This window comes from Ochotona curzoniae, unplaced genomic scaffold, assembly GCF_017591425.1.
Source record: "Ochotona curzoniae isolate NIBS_2020 unplaced genomic scaffold, NIBS_Ocur_1.0 contig_3432, whole genome shotgun sequence".
Classification (NCBI taxonomy): Eukaryota; Metazoa; Chordata; class Mammalia; order Lagomorpha; family Ochotonidae; genus Ochotona; species Ochotona curzoniae.
The window spans coordinates 22,878,484-22,896,869 of NW_024465859.1; the positions used below are offsets into that span (position 1 = coordinate 22,878,484).

At 46.8% G+C, this 18,386-nt stretch overlaps 1 protein-coding gene across 2 annotated transcripts in view; it reads right to left on the bottom strand.

The window, feature by feature from the left end:
* Positions 1 to 919: 919 nt before the first annotated feature.
* FNBP4 (formin binding protein 4) overlaps positions 920 to 18,386 on the bottom strand; it is a 35,395-nt gene continuing 17,928 nt past the window's right edge. For both annotated transcript variants that reach the window (XM_040980255.1, XM_040980254.1), the window contains exons 10-17: positions 17,355 to 17,459; positions 16,652 to 16,785; positions 15,484 to 15,671; positions 8,380 to 8,690; positions 8,131 to 8,275; positions 4,626 to 4,984; positions 2,383 to 2,540; positions 920 to 1,370 (exon numbers count right to left, since the gene is read on the bottom strand). In XM_040980255.1, the coding sequence (XP_040836189.1) occupies positions 1,280 to 1,370; positions 2,383 to 2,540; positions 4,626 to 4,984; positions 8,131 to 8,275; positions 8,380 to 8,690; positions 15,484 to 15,671; positions 16,652 to 16,785; positions 17,355 to 17,459 (1,491 nt within the window). In that variant the 3' untranslated portion in view covers positions 920 to 1,279. The remainder of the gene's footprint in view (positions 1,371 to 2,382; positions 2,541 to 4,625; positions 4,985 to 8,130; positions 8,276 to 8,379; positions 8,691 to 15,483; positions 15,672 to 16,651; positions 16,786 to 17,354; positions 17,460 to 18,386) is intronic.

Genomic DNA, 18,386 nt, shown 5'->3' on the forward strand with positions numbered 1-18,386 from the left:
TATGTACAAAATTGGTAATCCCGATTTTAGCATAGTTGCAAATAAAATCCAATGCACTATCATACATGACACCGATTAGGTAGAAATGTAAACCATGGGTAGAAATATACTGGGATAAGTTCAGTTTCTTTGGTTAACCTTATATATGAGCAAGGCTGTATATATATAACTTTCATATTTGCCTATATTATAAAAAATCAATAAAGCACCTTTATTCTCAAAGTGTTAACCACATGACATCATTTCCAGCACATCAACAGGCACATGCGCTGCCATTGGAGGGTGCAGACAGCAGAGTGGGGGCCGGTTCTTGGATCCGGCTGCTTCCCTTTCCCCTTTCCTGTTCTTCAGTGTTCCCATCTGCCTCCCACATTTGACCAGAATAAAAGATTAAGTGCTGATTACATAATCATGGAGTAACAAGCTTAGAAGAGCCAAACGATAACCAATCAGAAGTATAAAAAACCACTTTATTAGCATGTGTGTGTATACTTATATATATATATATATATATATATATACAAATTTACATGGTCACAAACTGGAGAAATATAAACAGCCTTAAAACACAATTTGCCTTTTCTTCAGCTTAAAGTGATTTTTACCTGATTGTGATACAACAGAAAGTACAGAATATAAGCTGTTTAAATACTGGAATTGTGTGGAGAACACATCCACGCACACAGGGTGAGACAATGCAGACACATTAATACCCAGAGCGGCTCCTGGTACAATTCCTCGGCTGACTTGAGGGACGAATGCTCAAACATCAAGGACAGGGCTGGCGGCCGGTAATAACGGTTCCTGACAGCGGGAGGGAGATGCTGCCGGGGCCGCGGGTGGCGAGAGCTGGGCACCAGCAGCCAGAGCCGCACTTCAGGGAGCCGCCGTCAGGAAGGGGCTCTGCAGTCCTGAGCTGCCTTAATTGCACTTGTTTTGAAGCAGAAGTGAGCTCCATGAGCAGGAGGCTCCGGTGCTTTCTGCTGACGACGCCTCAAGGTGCCACACGTTTTCAGAGTGATGAGCTTGCCAGGCCCGACATGCATCGTTTTTCAGCACCAGGCCCGAATAATTCCAATAGCCTCTCCCTTCAGGGCAACAGAAAACTCACACTTCACAAATGTGAAAACATTATGTGCATATGCTCTTGCTCGGAAAATGCATATGCAAATGCATATGCTCGCCACCGCACATTTACAGTTCATCTGACAAGGGCAAAACTGGTTTTAAGACTGGGAAATGAATGTACATAGACAAAGTTTTTTTTCAAAAGTTTTAACTATGTATTTGGAGCCGTTTTCCTTCTCTTTAGTCTTGCTCGCCAGTCCTCAGGAAGGGCTTCAAAATTAGCATTCCTTTCTGCCATGCCACTGTAAAAACAAGAGACAGACTAAGTAATCTTAATTCCTGGAAAGGCAAAAATGAACAGGTTTATTATCTAGCCAATTAAGATGCTGAACGGAGCGGTGGCACACGCCATGCCTGGCTCCCGCCGTCCACGCAAGCGGGCAGCCCTGGGTTGAGTGCCTAGCTCCTGGCTTTGGCCGGCTCAGTCCAGACCTGCCGCTCCTGACATTTTAGAGTGAACCAGCAGATGAGAACTGGCTCATACTAAGTGAAATGGATCTATCAGGATTATGAAAACGTCCCAGAATTTTCAGCTCAATCACTAATGGATAAATTCTTTTAAAGTGGTTGGGCTCTGCGCCCCCACCCCCGACCCAGGAGCCAGACGCCAGGAACTTCATCTAGTCTCCCAAGTTAAGTGCAAAGTTCTTGGGCCATCCTCTGCTGCCTTCCTATGCCATTAGCAGGGATCTGGGAGGGAAGTGGAGCAGCCGGGACTAGAACCAGCACCCATACAGATGGAAGATTAGCCTATTAAGCCACTGTGCTAGCCTAGTTTTTTTATTATTATTATTATTTGAAAAGCAGAATTACAGAGAAAAATCTTCCATACGCTGATTCATTCCCAAGTGATTACAATGGCTGCAATGAGCCGATCTGAAGCCAGAAGCCGGAAGCTTCTTCTGGATCTCCCTCCTGAGTGCAGGGTCCTAAGGCCTGGGGCCATCCTCCATGGCTTTCCCAGGCTACCAGCAAGGAGCTGCATGGGAAGTGGAGAAGCCAGGACATGAACTCAGCCCAACTTTTTTCTCAAGTCAAAATCACAGAGGCAGGTGGCTGGAGGGACTGTGTTCCTTTATCTATGGGTTCACTCCCCCAAGTGGTTGAAGTGGCCCCCGAAGTGGAGCAGCCAGGACATGCACCTTTGCACTTCTGGGATACCAGCAATGCAGGAGGATGACTCAACCGCTGTGCCACAACCCTGGTTCCGAAGGCACCCACCACGACGCAGCCCAACTGTGACCTGTGCTTTACCTGACCAGCTGCTGCAGCTTCCACTCTTCGATGCGCTTCTGGGCGGTCGACTCCCGGTCCTCTTCACTGGAACTCGAGTTCTCCTCTTCATCTAACTCACGCTGGATACTCTGCCACTTCTTGACCAATGATGGCATTTTGGTTTTACTTTTCTTTGCCTGTAACAAATGTAGGCCAGAAAATAAAGAAATGAATTGTCTACACTACAGAGTAAGAACTTTTCCCTGGTTCTAAGAAGATACTTTAATTCAAAAGAATATTAACATAAAAAATAAATGCCACTGTAAGTGCTCATTAGAAATTTCTACCAATTGTCAATCAAAAAGCACTACCCAGGGCAGGCACTGTGGCAAAGTGTGTTAAGCCAGCCACTATTTGCAATGTCTGCACGCCACACGGAAGTGCCCAACACTGATTTCCTCTTCTGCCTCTGGTCCCGCCTCCTGCAGATGCGATAAGCTTCCGATGGGTAGCAGGCAAATTCTGTCTCTGCCACCCACAGGGAAGACCCAGGCTGAGGTCCCGTCTCCTGGTTTTGGCACAGCCTCAGTTGTGATGGGCCATTTGGAGAAGAAGTGAGTCAGAGCCCCTTCTACCTCTATGTTACTGAATCTCCATTACACAGGGGGTAAAGAAAAATGCTGGCCCCAGCCATCGACAACTGTCTGGGTTGATTGTACCTAGGCAAGCGTTACACTGCTGGGAAAAAAAAACAGCCAATAGCTGGAGGACATTCTGGGCTGTGTGCTGACTATAGAAGTGTGCCAACACTTGGGGGAGATGGTGGGCAAGCACCAACTGTGCTACCACAGGTGGATGGCAGGGTCACCCACTACCACCGCTGCCACCACACGTGTGTGAGGGAGCAGAGAAACTGCACCACTCTTCTTAGGGTCTGAAAACACAGCCCCGGACGGTCCAGAGCCTTGGGACCCTGCGCCCAAACGGGAGACCCGGAAGAAACTCCTAGCTGCTGGCTTCAGATTGGCTCAGCTCTCCCACTGGAGGGCACAAAAACCAGGACTGGGGCAGGGTGGCTAGACAGAAAGGCACCCAACAGCATGTGTGTGGGCTGGCTAGTCGGGCTCATTGGGTTGAACTAAGCTTCAATGTCCATTGACACGTATGAGAGCTGAATGGGATGTGGGACAGACTGTACTAGTCTTCTACACACACTGGCAAACCAGGATGGGGGCGGGCCTGGTGGGGGTTATTGTGGGTCGCTCCGACTAGGCTGAACCAGGCTGGACTGCAACACCCATTGGTTCCAGTGGAAGACAGGGCTGGAAACAGAACTGACCCAGCAACTGCAACCACCAGCTGATTGGGGCAATGGATTGTGCCGGGCCCTGTACTTGCAAGTACATGTAAGAATCTGGTCTGGGATCACCTCAAAGTTTCTTTGGGGATCTCCTCAATTGAACTGCAAGACTCAGAACCCTAACCATGAAAAAACAGGACAGAACAAGTCAATCAACCACCTCAGCCATATGATGGCAGTGAAAAATTAGGAAAACAGAGACTCTGAAATGGACTATGTCAATCAGTGGATTCTTCAACGACCTCATAGTGCTAGGAGTGGCAAGATTGGCAGCGATTCATAACTGGTGAACTATCAAACCCACTTGAACAAGTATCTCAGAGCATGCCCCACGTCCGGGACCTGGGGTGAATGAGGCTGGTTGGGGTTTCTCCCTTTATCTCCCCCTTTACCCCAGATACATGACAAAAGCAATGTGGAAATAATAGTCTTACGCATTTTCCTGTAGAACTTGAACCTTTTTGCCCTAATTTTAACTATGTAAAAGAATGTCAAAAATAAGGGGGAAAAAAAAGATTGGCTCAGCTCCGGCGGTTACAGCCACTTGGGGAGTGGACCAGCGGACAGATCTGTCTCTCCTCTCTGTAAATCTCACTTGACAATAAAAAATACATAAATCTTTTTTAAAAAAAAGTCTGTGGAATTCAAAACTCTCGCTCTTCTCTTGTCTGCTTAGAAGCAGTGTCAGGACTAGCATCGCCATAGCACAGCAGTCGGGGCTGGCACTGTGCCGCTGGAAGCCCAATCTCCACCTGCTGTCTCCGTGAGACCCACAGCAGTCCCCGGCTCCTGGCTTCACACTGGATCTGCTCCGGCCGTTGTGGCCAATAAATCTGACCTGCCTTTCCAATAAAGATAAATAAATCTTAAAGAGTCAAGTCACTAATAAGCTGTTACAAAGATGGAACGAGAGCAGTCATACCTTCTCTTTCTTTCCCTTTTTCGTCTTTTCAGGCGGTGGCACCTTGGGAGCTGGAGGAGGTGGTGGTGGCGTAGGAGGAGGTGGCGGCGGCGGCGGCGGAGGGGGCGGCGGCTCTATCAGGGCAGTGGTGGGTACGACAGCCCGGGCCTGAACGGACTGCAGTGAGGCAGCAGCCACTCCAAGAGGGACGGAACAGTCAGCGTAACTCATGATTGTAGGTGCTGCTGCCAGTCCAAGGTAATTTGACTGCAGGCTCATTCCCCTGGTGTGATGACCCATTCCTGCTGCGGCATGGCTAACTGAGAGTGCCTGGTGTCCAATTCCTGCGGCATGGTGTGCAACTCCTGCGGCCTGGTGAGCTAACAGAGAAAACATCAAATGGTATTATAACACGGACACTGTTACAATGAGAAGCTAGGAAAAAAGACCAAGAAATCAGATCGCCTAAAGGATTCCAACACATCTTTTCCTCAAAATACTCATACTGCTGCGAGCAGCCGCCATGAGACTGGCTCCCCGCTGGCAGGAGGTCTGGGGATGGGCTGGTGCAGGAATGGGTGACCTGGGTCCTCAGTGTCTTGGCAGGTGGAGTGAGCCTGGGGACTTGGTCAGGAGATCAATCAGGGAGAGGGTAAGGGGATATGTGGGAGTGAGGAATGACTTCTGAGGACTCTCATTACAAGGCCACTGTACTTGCAGGTGAGTGAGGGACAGAGTCGGAACAGTCTGGCGGGTGGAAACCCCAAGACATTTATGGGTCAGGCAGATGTACCATCCCGGGTCACAGATCTCAGCCGGGCAGTTACCATGAACACCAACTGACCACCACTCACTCATGCATGCTAAAGCTAGGGCTTGGGGCCTGCTGGGTAGGGCTAGATCCTAGCACCCGCCAGTGAGTTGAAACAGGGAATGGGTAATGTTAGGCTGGGCCATGACACTAACCAGCATGCATAAGTCAGGTCTGGAAGCCACTGGGACTGGTAGCAGACCAGGATAGGTCAGGCTGCACCATCCAATGGCAAAGGCCAAGATCTGCTTGGGGAGCTAAGGAAATGCCTCAACTGGGCAACTGGGCTGTGGTTCCTACCCACTAGCACAAGAGCCAAAATGGGGACAGCATTCTGGGCATGACCGTAGTGTCCCTCAGCAAGAGTGTGCCAGACTGGGCTGGACTCCAGCATCCACGGGTGCTTGTGAAGCCAGTGTGGATGTAAGATAGGCTGGCCTAGGTCTTCGCATTTGCAGAACTGTGTGAAAGCTATACCTGGGTATGGACTAGGTGTGGTTGGGCTGTTAACACCCAACAGTAAGAACAAGAACAGATGTGGGCCAGTTGGGCAAGGCCACTGTTCCTGCCAGCACAAAGGGTGGACTTGGACTAATTCAGTCTAAGTCAAGGATCCACTGGTGTGCACGAAATCTGCCACTGGGAGGAGACCTACTACGGGAGTGTGGGGAACTCCTCTGTCGGGATGCAGTCCCTGCAGGTGAGCGCAAGAAACAAGGCTGGGAGCAGCTCAAACCAGGCCAGGCATACATGTGGATCAGGTCTGGGAGTTGCCCATGCCAGGACAGTTCATAACACCCACAGGCAGACCTGAAAGCCAGGACAGACGTAAGGCATGCCAGGTCAGGTCACAACACTAGCCGGTTCACATTAGGGCTGGGATGTGGGGGCTGGCTGGGCTGGGCGATGGTACCCATCATCAGCTGGAACTGGAGGCAGGCCAGGCCAGGTCAGGTTACAGCACTCACCAGCAAATGCTGAGGTGAGGTGGGCCATGCCAGACTGGGCCACAGCACCCATCAGTGCATGTTGAGTCTGGGGGGCCGGGGAGAATCCCCTGCATCCTCTGGTGAGCATGAGAGCTGGAACCAGGGGCAGACCAGGCTGGGCAGGGCTAAAGCCAGGTTGAACTAACAGACTATATCCAGTGGGGCAGACATGAGCCAGAATAAATGCAAGTTGGCTGGGCTTTGCCACAGCACCAGCTAGCAAGTGCTGGGACAGGGGGCAAGTCCTCTCATGCAAGAGAGGACGATTTCAAGATCCAGGGCTGGGAATGAACCTAGTAGGGAAAATACGGGCACTCCTCTGATGGGCTGCACCTCCCACTGTGAGCATGAGAACCAGGGCTGGGAGCAGGCCTGTTTGGACAGGTGGTGGCACCCACTGGAGAGTGTGTGCTAGATAGTGGGGTTGGTTGGGCTGAGCTAGGTTCCAATGCCCACTGATGTGGATGACAGCATGCATACACACCTGCAAAAATGGGACGTGGGAAAGACAGGACCAGTCTGCTGCACATACTGGTAAGCACAGGAACCAGAGCTGGCACCAGGCCTGGTAGGGATTACTGGAGGTCGTTCTGACTAGGCTGCAGCTCCTGCTGGTATGTGTGAGTGTATGATGGGTAGGCTTGGGCTGGGCTGCAGCACACACTGGATTACGTAAGAGATGTGGATAACGAACCAAGCCAGACCCCATTCTGCGAAGCATACACAAGAATCAGATCTAGGATTATGTTAGATGAGGTTTCTTTGGGGATTGCCCCAAATGAACTGCTACACTCAAAAGGCCAACCACTGGGAGAATCACAGGATCTGTGGTCTGACCATGGAGTGCATGTCTCAGAGTTGGGCCTCCTCGGTGGCTCAGATGGAGCCATGGATGACATGCCCAGACACACATGGAGGATATGGCACTCCAGTGGGGCCTGCAGAGGACATCTGTACCATAGCAGGGGAAGAAAGACAGAACAAATTGGTCAACTAACCCAGCCAGGTGTTGCCAGCAAATATCTGAGCACTGGCGACTCCAAGGTGGAGTATATCAGCCAATGGACCTTGCAATGATTTCCTTATCCATGGATTAGCAAGACTGACAGCATTTCACAAGGATCAAAACCACCTGACCAGAACCGTTGGAGCAGGTCCCATAACAGGCACCCTGAGATGGCACTGGGTGACCATTCCCCAACCCTGGGTACTGGGGTGGCAAGGAGGCTGGCTGTGGCTTCTCCCCTAATTTCCCTTCTTTCCCCAGATACAGGAGGAAGAGGGGGAAGATTTGCAAAGGTCTCAATCACATACCCCTTGTCCTTGACCCTTGGGGAACAGGTGCTGGGTGCAGGTTAGGCCAACCTGTGGGATGCAAACATTGCATGTCAGAGTGCCTGACTTGAGATTCAATAACCCACTTTTGGTTGAGCTGTCAACAGGCTGAAAGTAGCAGGTGATGTTTTAAATCCTGGGGTTCCTGCCCTTCATGTATCTCTTCTCCTATAATTCTACACTTCAAATAAATGAACTTTAAAATAAATCACTGATGGACACAACTACACAACAATCTGCAAGAAAACGTGCCAATCAGAACAAGAATTTTTAGTGATTAATGCATAAACAGTCTCTATGGCCTTTGTCATATTTTTCATAGATGGCATCTAATGCTGGAGACGAGGAAGTAGTCGGCACAGACAGACAAGCACATGGACTCCCAACTTACCCGGGGCGACAGCTGATTGGCTGTAGAGGACAGGGGAACTGCCAATGGTTGCCGATCTCTGAACCACTGAAGTGCTCATTTCTGCAGCTTTTCTCTTGATCGCTTTAACGGAAGGAGAACTGGATAGAGTAGAATCAGCTGAGCTCTGCAATGCAGACATTTTGGTCAGTGGCTGAAGAGCCGTTTAACATGCAGTCAGTGATGTTCATGTGCCCATAATCATTCCCCAGGTCAAAGGACATTACTCACCTGGCTAGTGACAACTGTGGTTTGTGGTGAAGGTTTCAAAGGTGTGTCCTCCTCTGTTCCTGGGGCAGGAGGCTCCTCGCTCCCCTCATCCTCCATCTCCACCTCCTGGATCTCGCCATCTTCTGCGGGAGGAGGCGGTGGCGGAGGCGGGGGCGGGGAATCTGGAGGCGGGGGCGGGGGTGGGGGCATTTCCAAAGGTAACGGTGGCTGAAGCACAGGCACATCGGACTGAAGGAGGGTCCAGAACGGAGTAAGTGGCATGAGTGATGAAGAAGAAACTTGAGCAGAAAAGGATTCTTTGCAAAGGGAACCTATGAAGATAAACAGGAGTCAGGGAAAAACCAAGGGAAAAACGCCATGGCTTATATTCACAGAAATGCTGGCTCATCAATGAGACAAACAAACAGTGGAACTGGCTCCCTCTTCCCTGACAGAAAATCGACCCACAGGAACTTGGCCAGTGAAATATTAAAAGAACTCAGTTCAGAAATGACTTCCCATGGAAAGATAAATTCATGGCCTTCAGTTAGCACTTTCCTGAGCTACGCTGTCAGTCTTGTTCTTTGGGTCTGGATTTGGATGAGAAAATTAAGAGTGATGCACCAGCTTAATGAGAAATTCAGCTACAGTTTGGAATTTTCGTTCCTGTAGCTCCAGGCACTCCTCAGGGCCGAGTGCAGGGTGTGCACCTGCCACATTGATGTCACAGAGCTGCGTAATCGAACGCGGATGACTCAAAGGAGGACTCACTGCAAACACAAACAGGCTACCCATTTTGATCAGTCTGGGTTACCAGGTTAAAAGAAATTATTTCCAAGGTGCTATTGTTAACCGGATAATTTCTCCACACCATTGTGTAAATCACACTGATTTCGTAGAGCACAATACCACAACTTAGGCAGAATAATTTTTATCTTTGTGATGAGAAAAGGGAAATTTACGAGAATAAATCTTCAATTAAATCACATTTTTTTTTGAAAAGAAATATCAAGAGGCACAGCATCTGAAATTATTGTTACTTAACTCTGAGTTAAGAAAAATTGTAGCTGAAAAGCTGCTGGATTAGTTCCGCTGAAATCCTGCACAAGCCACCACTAGCTCCTGTCCGTTCTGGGACTAGCTCGTCAAGAGGAGAGAAAACAGGACATACTTACTTGTAGCCTTCCCCATCCCTCTTTATCGTCAATAGGGAAGTGTCACAAGACATGGGACTATTAGATACATAGCCCAGGAATGCTGAGGGGATTTTCTCCCTAAAAATCATAGAATTTAGGAGTAGAAGAAAAATGAGAAGTTATCTAGTTCAACCTTGTTTTAAAGGTAATGAAACCCAGGCAGGAACTGACATGCCCAAGATAATACAGCTGTTGGTGGCCAGGCCGAAGTGAAAGCTCAGGTCTGACACCTAGTCTCATCTCTTTCACTAAGATGTCCTAGTGAAAAATATCAGGGGTCCAGGAGCTTTAGAAACCTCAAGTCGGGGGAACAGTGCAATAGCGTAGTGGTTAAGGTCCTCGCCTTGCACAGGCCAGGATGCCATATGGGTGCCGGTTCTAATCCCAGCAACCCTGCTTCCCATCCAGCTCCCTGCTTGTGGCCTGGAAAATTAGTAAGGACGGCCCCAAGTCTTCGGACCCTGCACCCGCGTGGGAGACCCGGAAGAGCTCCTGGCTCCTGACTGGCTCAGCTCCAGCCGTTGTGACCGCTTAGGGAGTGAACCATCAGATGCAAGATCTTCCTCTCTGTCTCTTCTATTCTCTGTATATCCAGCTTTCCAATAAAAATAAATAAATCTTAAAAAAAAATAATAATAATCTCAAGTCGGATAATCACACTCCTTATGATGTAGATACCAGAAAATCACCTGTTAAGTTTCATGATCCAAAATGGTGGGTTATGTAAGGATTCAATTCTGAAAAGTTTGGGGGCAGGAGAAGGCCATGTATACTACTTTATTCAATATTCAAAATGTATCACATTGGCACTCAACAGGTAAATCAAAAGGAATCAGAATCCACGTGGCCTCCAGAGAAGCTTTCTTCTTCGGAACAGGTAGATGATAACGTAAAAATTTCAGAGACTTGTTCACATTGTCTCTGCAACTACTTGGACATGTAGTTTGCCACTAAGGAAAAGGGAACTGGGGAACGAATAACAAGCAAAAACATGAACAGCTTCCCAGCTAAGAGAATCCAAAGCCTAAGAAACCTTCCTATCTGAGGGGTGAGACTATGGCGCAGCAATGGACCCACACCTCCATCCGAGTGCCTGGGACTTGTGCCTCACTCTGCTCAGTTCAGCTCCCTCCCAGCTTCCTCCCGAGGCATACCCAGCAGGCAGCAGCTGACGGGCCACAGTGTGTCCAGTGTGTCCCTGCCACCCGTCCGAGTGGCTGGATGGAGCTCCAGGCTCCTGGCTGCAGCCTGACCGAGCCTGGGCTCCACAGGCCTTTGCGAACAGCATCACACAGAGGATCTCTGCCTGCCCACCTGGCCAGAACACTAACACATGTACCAACACACGCACCAGCTTGCCGACACCACTGGCGAAGGTAAAGGTCATAACCAGAGAAATTTAATGACTCATTAAACTTTCTGCAAAATTGATTATAGTGTACACTAGGGCAATAAATATCAAACTGATACTGGAAGGTTTTTCACTAAAAACAGAATGCAATACCAATATTTATCCTGGCTGTAAGCAGAAATGCAGAGAAATTCAAAGGAAAGTAGTTGATTCGATATCAACGTAAACTGCATAACACCAAGCATAGCTATCAAGAATAAGTGAACATTGGGTAAACTCGAACTATACTACAGGGGTGTCAGGACTGTGGAACAGTAGGCTAAGCCACTGGGGTCCCCACAGACACACTGGGGACATCTTGTATTTGAATGCCGGTTCAAGTCTCGGCTGCTCTGCTTCAGATACCGTTTCCAGCTCCTTGCAAATGAGATGGCAGTGGGAGAAGGCAAATGGAGGATGGAAGAACTTGGTTCCTGCCATCTGTGTGGGAAACCAGAAAAAAATCCTGGATCCTTGGCTTCAAACTGGCTGGTGCAAGCTCGGGAGTGAATCAGGGAATAGAAAATCTGTTATCCCTCTACCTTTCAAATTAAAAAAACAAAAAGCTCAAACAACTACTAGATAAATTTAACCAAAAATGGAGAACGTTTTAAATCAATATTTGAATCCCAATGTAAGTTTACTCAGTCTCAACATTGCTCCTTTAGTTCAAGCACAAAGAATCCCGAATTGTAATATAAATGACATTTACTAATGTAACTTTTTGTTATTTAAGACTACATCTGTTGGGCCCGGTGGTGTGGCCTAGCGGCTAAAGTCCTCGCCTTGAACACGAAGGGATCCCATATGCCCGTTGGTTCTAATCCCAGCAGTGCTGCTTTCCATCCAGCTCCCTGCTCGAGACCTGGGAAAGCAGGACAGCCCAAAGCCTTGGGACCCTGCAGTCATGAAGGAGACCTGGAAGAGGCTCCTGGCTCCTGGCTTCGGCTTAGCTCAGTTTCAGCCATTGCAGACACCTGGGGAGTGAATCAGCGGATGGAAGCTCTTTCTCTCTCTGTGTTATGTCTGACTTGTAATAAAAATAAAACAAGAAATTAAAAAAAAAAAAAAAAAAAGATGGCCCAAGCATTTGGTCCCAGCCATCAATGTGGAAGATCTTTAAGCAGTTCCTGGCTCCTAACCTCAGCCTGACCCACAGCAACTCTGGTGAACGAAAGAGCCAAAGTCCTCTCTCTCTCTCTAGCCCTTCCACTCTGTATATATACCTTTCCAATAAAAAAATAAATAAATCTTTTAAAAAAGAAAAGTCCAAGAAGACATTAAAATTTCATATTGTTTTAATTTTAAGTTGTACCAAACAAAAGCTTTCCCAGACTACAGTGAGGTGTGGGAGTGAAGGCACCACCTGTCATACTGACGTGATGTTGAGGCGCTGCCTTCATTCCTGGCTGCTCTGTTTCTGACTCACATGGCAATGAAGCTGAAATGGCCCACGTGCTTAGGTCCCCGACACGTGGAGACCAAGCAGCAGCTCTGGGCTCCTGACGTTGGCCTAGCACAGCTGTGGCCTTAGTGGCCTTTTGGGGAGCGAACTGGTAGATAACAGACTGATCTACCGATTGTTCTTTGTCTCTTCCTCCAATTCTACCTTTCAAATAAACTACAAATTAAGAAAATCTTTGAAAATTAAATCAAACAAAAAGACTACACGCTTAAACAGCGTGGATACACATTTTTTAATTCTCTAAAAATCTTTTCTTCCCTACATTTGAAAAAAAATATTTATCTACTTTTATTGCAAAGGCCCTACACTTGGATTTTTAATCATTTACTGCTGGGACTCTCAATGAAGAGTTTAAGAATACAAGCTGGTTTATCAGTGCCTTTCTTTCAACTATGTGCATCTTCAGCATTGCGAGAAAACTGCTTAATAACTGACTCCTCAGTGTTCCAAGAGCATTTAACGGCTGGTAACTGCTGAAAAACTGAAATATCTAACAAAATGACACAGTGGAGGCTGGTTGCCATGTCATAGCACGTTAAGGCACTGCCTGTGGTGCTGGCATTCCAATGGGCAGTTTGAGTTCCACCTGCTCATAAATAATGTGATGGGAACGCAGTGAAAGGGCGTCCAAGCCCCTGGCTCCTGCACTGCGCTGCAACATCCTGGCTTCGCACAGGCCCAGAGCTGGAACTTCTGGCCCCTGGGGGAGAGGCACAGCTGGCGTAAGACCCCTGAGTCTCTCCTTTTCTCTCTCTGTAATGCTGCATTTCAAATAAAAATAAAGAAATCTTTATAATGGGGATGGGACATAGTGTGACAGGAGTGCAATCATCTATTTCAAACTACTATCAACTCTCTTCAGCCCATTGGCTGCTAAATGGATTGTTAGTTACGTCTGATTGTATTGTCACCCGGAGAGGGAGGAGAGCATTCAAAGGAAAACTCCTCTACGGGCCTAACGGGCCAATCCTGCAAGCACCAATATCCCATACGGGTGCTGCCAGATCATGTCTTGCCTGCTCTCTGCTTGTGTTCTGGAAAAGGAGCAGAGGATCGCCCAAAGCCTTGGGACCCTGCACTCGCATGGGAGATCTGCAAGAAGCTACGGCTTCCTGGCTTTGGACTGGCTCGGCTCTGGCTATTGCAGCCATATGGGGAGTGAACCAGCAGATGGAAGATCTTTCACTATCTTTCCTTCTCTTGGGAAATCTGTCTTTCCAACATAAATAAATCTGTAAAAAAAGAATGAGAATTACAGCAAACCTACCCTTCCACCACTATATTCTAAATTCTTCACTGCAGGCGCACATGCCTTTTATTTTAATAACCTAATTATAATTCCTAGACTGTTATAACAAATAGTGCCATATGGTTCTTTGTTTCATTTGGTTGTCTCGTTGTCTAGTGGGATCCAGGTCTATTTCTGAAGGTACCCGCATCATTTTGATAGCCACCCAGCTCTTTACTTGCTACATCATCAATGACGTATTTATTTTCAAGGTCTGTTATTTCACTGAACTTTCCATACTCTTGCCTTCATGTCGCCACTTTAGCAGGTTGCTCATCAAAAGGCAATTTTGACTATGTTTCATTATTCACTTGTTTGCAATTATAGCAAAAATGAACTTAAAGTACTATAGGGTGCAATCAAGTTACGGCTCTTCTGAAAAGCTAGCCATCAGATCAATCTCAGAGTGACTGAGGAGCTCTGAAAGCCTGTTTCCTTATAAAAATGTGCATGTAACTGAACTGAATTTCTCTAAAAAAACAGTATCTTACATGGGATAAATCATCTTATTTCTGATTGTCTACATAAGGATGTTGACAATTTTCAAGACAAACTACTGTTTATTAGTGTTAGCTTTATAACATTTCTTTGTTTTATTTTCATTTGTATCAACCATACTTCTTATAACACTATGTGGAACTGAGAGATGAGTGAATTACCAACTGACCAGGCACAGGCCTTGTTCTAGCTCCTGGCTAGGATGCCCACACCCGTCTGGGGTGCCTCAGTTAACTGCCTGGCTCTAGCTCCCGATTCTAGCCTCCTGTGAACGCAGGCCTTGGGAGTCAGCAGTGAGGGCTTCCGTGGTTGGGTTTCCGCTGGCCGCAAGGGCCACCTGCAATGAGCTTCTAGCTCCCAACCTGGCCCATCTAAGGCAGTTCATCAGTAGTCGGGAGCATGTGTGTTCTAATAAATGCATTTCTGCAAAAGTGTTTTTAAAAATGAATAGTCCAAACATGCTCCAAAGTGGAAAAATTTCATCAAATCACATGGATATTAACAATTATCCTATTATCATAGTTAATTAGCTTTCCTGTTTTTGGAGATTCACAGGTTTGACTTTAGCATGACAGTCGGTCACAGGACACCCTTGTTTTTTTTCCTTTTCTTCTTACTGTTACAGCAAGGATCACTAGCCAATCACACAGTCATCGAACCAGAGACCTCGTGGTGTTAGAGAAAAGCCTGCCACTCAAGTAGCACACCATCTACAACTGTGAGCTCATTGGCCAATCAGCAGCTTCAACTCCGAGCTCTCACTACGTGTACAGAAGAACCCTTCAATACTAAAATATGCTGCTTCTCCTTTTTGTGGTTTTTTATTTCTTCGAAGATCTGTGTATTTGAGAAGCAGAGTTACAGAGAAGTGACACAGATTTTCCATTCAGTGGTTCACTCTTCAGATGGCTGCAGTGGGTAAGGCTGTGCCAGGCTGAGGCCAGGAGCTGGGAGCCTCCTCTGGGAGGGATGGACGGATGGAGGGACACACACACACGCTTCAGGGACCTGGCCATCCTCCCCTACTTTCCCAGGCACATTAACAGAATGCTGCACTAGACGTGGAGCAGCAGGGACTGCACGCAGCAGCTTTAACTGCTACACCTTATGTCGGCCCTATCTGTTCACTTTTCAACCAGACTGATATATCAATAAACAACATAGCTGTCAATCACTATCTTAGCATAATTCATAATTCTTTTAGTTCAGCCCACCTTTTCAGGTATAAGCTTATAGAGTATTACACAAACATCTTTTTGTCCCCTTAGTTCAGGGTAAATGTTCCCACCTGTAGCATTCTCAGTAGATTCTGTAGAATTTGAATCCGTGCTGGTTTTGTCTTTCAAGGTCTGTTTAGCAAGTGTCTCTTCTCTATTTTCTTGGGCTTGGCTTTCTTCCTCCTCTTCCTCACCATCTGGGAACTCCCACTGAGATTCGCCCGACTGTTCGTTTACATAGAAATATCGTCTATGATCCCTAAATTACAAGAAAGAAAACACACGTTTTAAAAGCCCATTCTCCAACAGAGACACTTGTAATTTGGTCCAGTCCCAGGACAGCAGACTGCTCTCCCAGGGACGAACCTCTTCTTACGGACTGCTATTCACAAAGGCAACAAAGAGCTTTGACAATTGACAATGGAGAACCAAGGATAATTCAAAGCTATTTGCACTGCCAGCAACTCTGTGAATACAGCCCTAAGCCCTCTCACTCCAACACTTAGAAACAGCCTTGTCTTTTTTGTCTGTTTGCTTTTTGGCCAATGTGAAACAAGGTTTGAGGTTTTGTTAATGAAGGGATTCAATCGCCTAGAACACTAATTTCCCTTCCAAAGAAGAGAACAACGATGATTGTGAAAGTTGACTCTTCCCCTCTTGGACCGTAGAATTCACATTTCATATTCTTGGTATCAAACACAGTGAAAGCTAAAGAGAGGGAGAGGATCTGGGAGCTGAAAAATAAAAGAGCAAAGATTTCAAATAACGAAAAAAAAATCAAGAAAAGCCAAATATAAAAAGAAATGTTTTAATCTGACCTGCTGGCAGAAGATAGTAATCCTGTTCTTCAATTCACATCTTCAGCCACGAAGTTTTCCTTAACTTCACCGAGGTTAATCAGGAGTAGTTGCTTCCAGAGGTCCTGTAAAGCGCACAGAGCTCTCGCATGCGCTTAACCCCCAAGCCCGCCCTACTCCGTGCAACACTCTGGAGAGTAAAAACCGGCTTTGTCCAATCTTGGGAAAAAATCCGTTACATGGAACACTGTAAACATTGCTTTTGTTTCTCCACTGGGTGGCTGGCCCAAGCTCTGTGCTCGCGGTGCTTTGCCTGCCAGCACCGCTAAGTGCAGTTGCTCTCAGTCTCCAGGCAGGCTGGCATTGTCCTCAGGTGGTGGTGATCACAAATCATGTCTGAGATGTCAAAGGTGAAAGGTGAAAAGGGGAGAAGAGTGCGTACCTGTCCCAGTGGCAGGACCAGCCTTTAGGAGTGGCGTTTATTTCATACTGTTTTAGTTGCTCTGCTGCATCCTGGAGTTTTCGTTTAAGGTAGATTCCATTAAGAGCTCCTTCTCGCCAGTCTGCAATTCGAGTCTACAATCAAGGAGGCAAACGAGTTAGAATCACTCTGTTAGACAACAGAAGTCAAAGGGACTGAAGTTTTATTAGTCAGTATCATATTTTTGAGATGTAATCTGGCCAAAGGGGAGCCAAAGAGAAAAATCCCATCACAGTCCACAGAAAAAACTTTCCCTGCAGAGCTCTGAAGTGAGGCTGGCCTGCAGTGGCGTTTGCATTCTGCTAACCCTCAAGTACCGGAGAAGGTAAAGATGTCTGCCCTGTGGACTTGGTTAAACCTGGCTCTCCAGGCATTTTTACCGGTTACTTTTGGAAAGGGAAGGGCAACTGGTCTAACCAATTCAGTACTTTTAGGATACAAACTGAAAGGTTCGTTAGTAAAGCAAATCAGCAGATCCCTACAGAAGTTGTTCACCCGTCATTTCATAAAATAAACAGTTCACAAATCAGACTCAAAAAAATCTCTCTGTAACTATGCCTTTCAAATAAATAAATCTCAAAAAGAAAATGAAAACAGATTCCTGTTACACACAGCATTTCATTCAAACCCAGGCTTCTCATATTTTAAAAAATTGGATAATTACCTCAGTCTGTAATAGCAGAACATGAAAGTTGGAGATGGACTGTCTATTAATGCCTAAGAACTCAAATTTACTCATCAGGGTATTTGCCAGTTCTCCAATCTGAAACTATAATGCAGGAAAGGAAAAAAAAAAAAGAGAGAAACAGTCAACAATATCATCTGTATCATATAAATTTCATTTAATGTTACACAAGCTAGAAATATGAATCTGCCTATTGACAGCTTTCTTCAAATAGCTACAAAGATGCAATCAGCAGGTGGCATCTGGCCACCTTACATAGTTAAGGTACCTTGTGAGATGCTCACCTGCCCTACTGCTGTGTCTGAGTTTGCAGCCTTGTTTCCATTTTTAACACATACCACTGTTAATACATACTTAAGTATGTGATTCGGGTTACCACAAAGATTCAGGATGCACTGCTGATTAGCAGACTGACCTTGGCCTTAGCCACCTATCGTAAGCACTTGGCGAGAGAAGCAGCATGACAGAAGCACTCTTATCTTCTGTGTGTGCAACTGTTTGCTTTTCTGTATCATCACGCCGTTCAATTAAGTTTTAAAAATTAAGGCAGCGTGGCACAGTGGGTTAAGTGGCAGCCCATAACAACACTGGTTCAAGTCCTGCCTGCTTCACTTCCGGTCCAGTTCCTTGTTAATGTGACTGGGAACCAGTGAAATATGTCACAGGTGTTGGGCTTCTGCACCCAAGTGGGAGACCCAAATGAAACTCCTGGCTTCAGTGTGGCCCTGGCTGTAGGGGCTGAACTAAACTAAAAGATCACTCTCCCTCTGTCTTTCAAAAAAAAAATAAAAGTGAAATACAACAGGCAGTCTGAAATTCAAACACAGACCTAGCCACAGCATCATAATGCTTTCTAGTACAATAAGGCATCCAACACATTGTAATCTTAGTAAAAAAAAAATCATATGAGGGGGCTGGCATGGCACTGTAGCAAGCTGACTGCTTGTGGATATCTTCCACTCGTGCCAGCATCTCATGAGCACAGCTGAGTCCCGGCTGCTCCACGTCTGA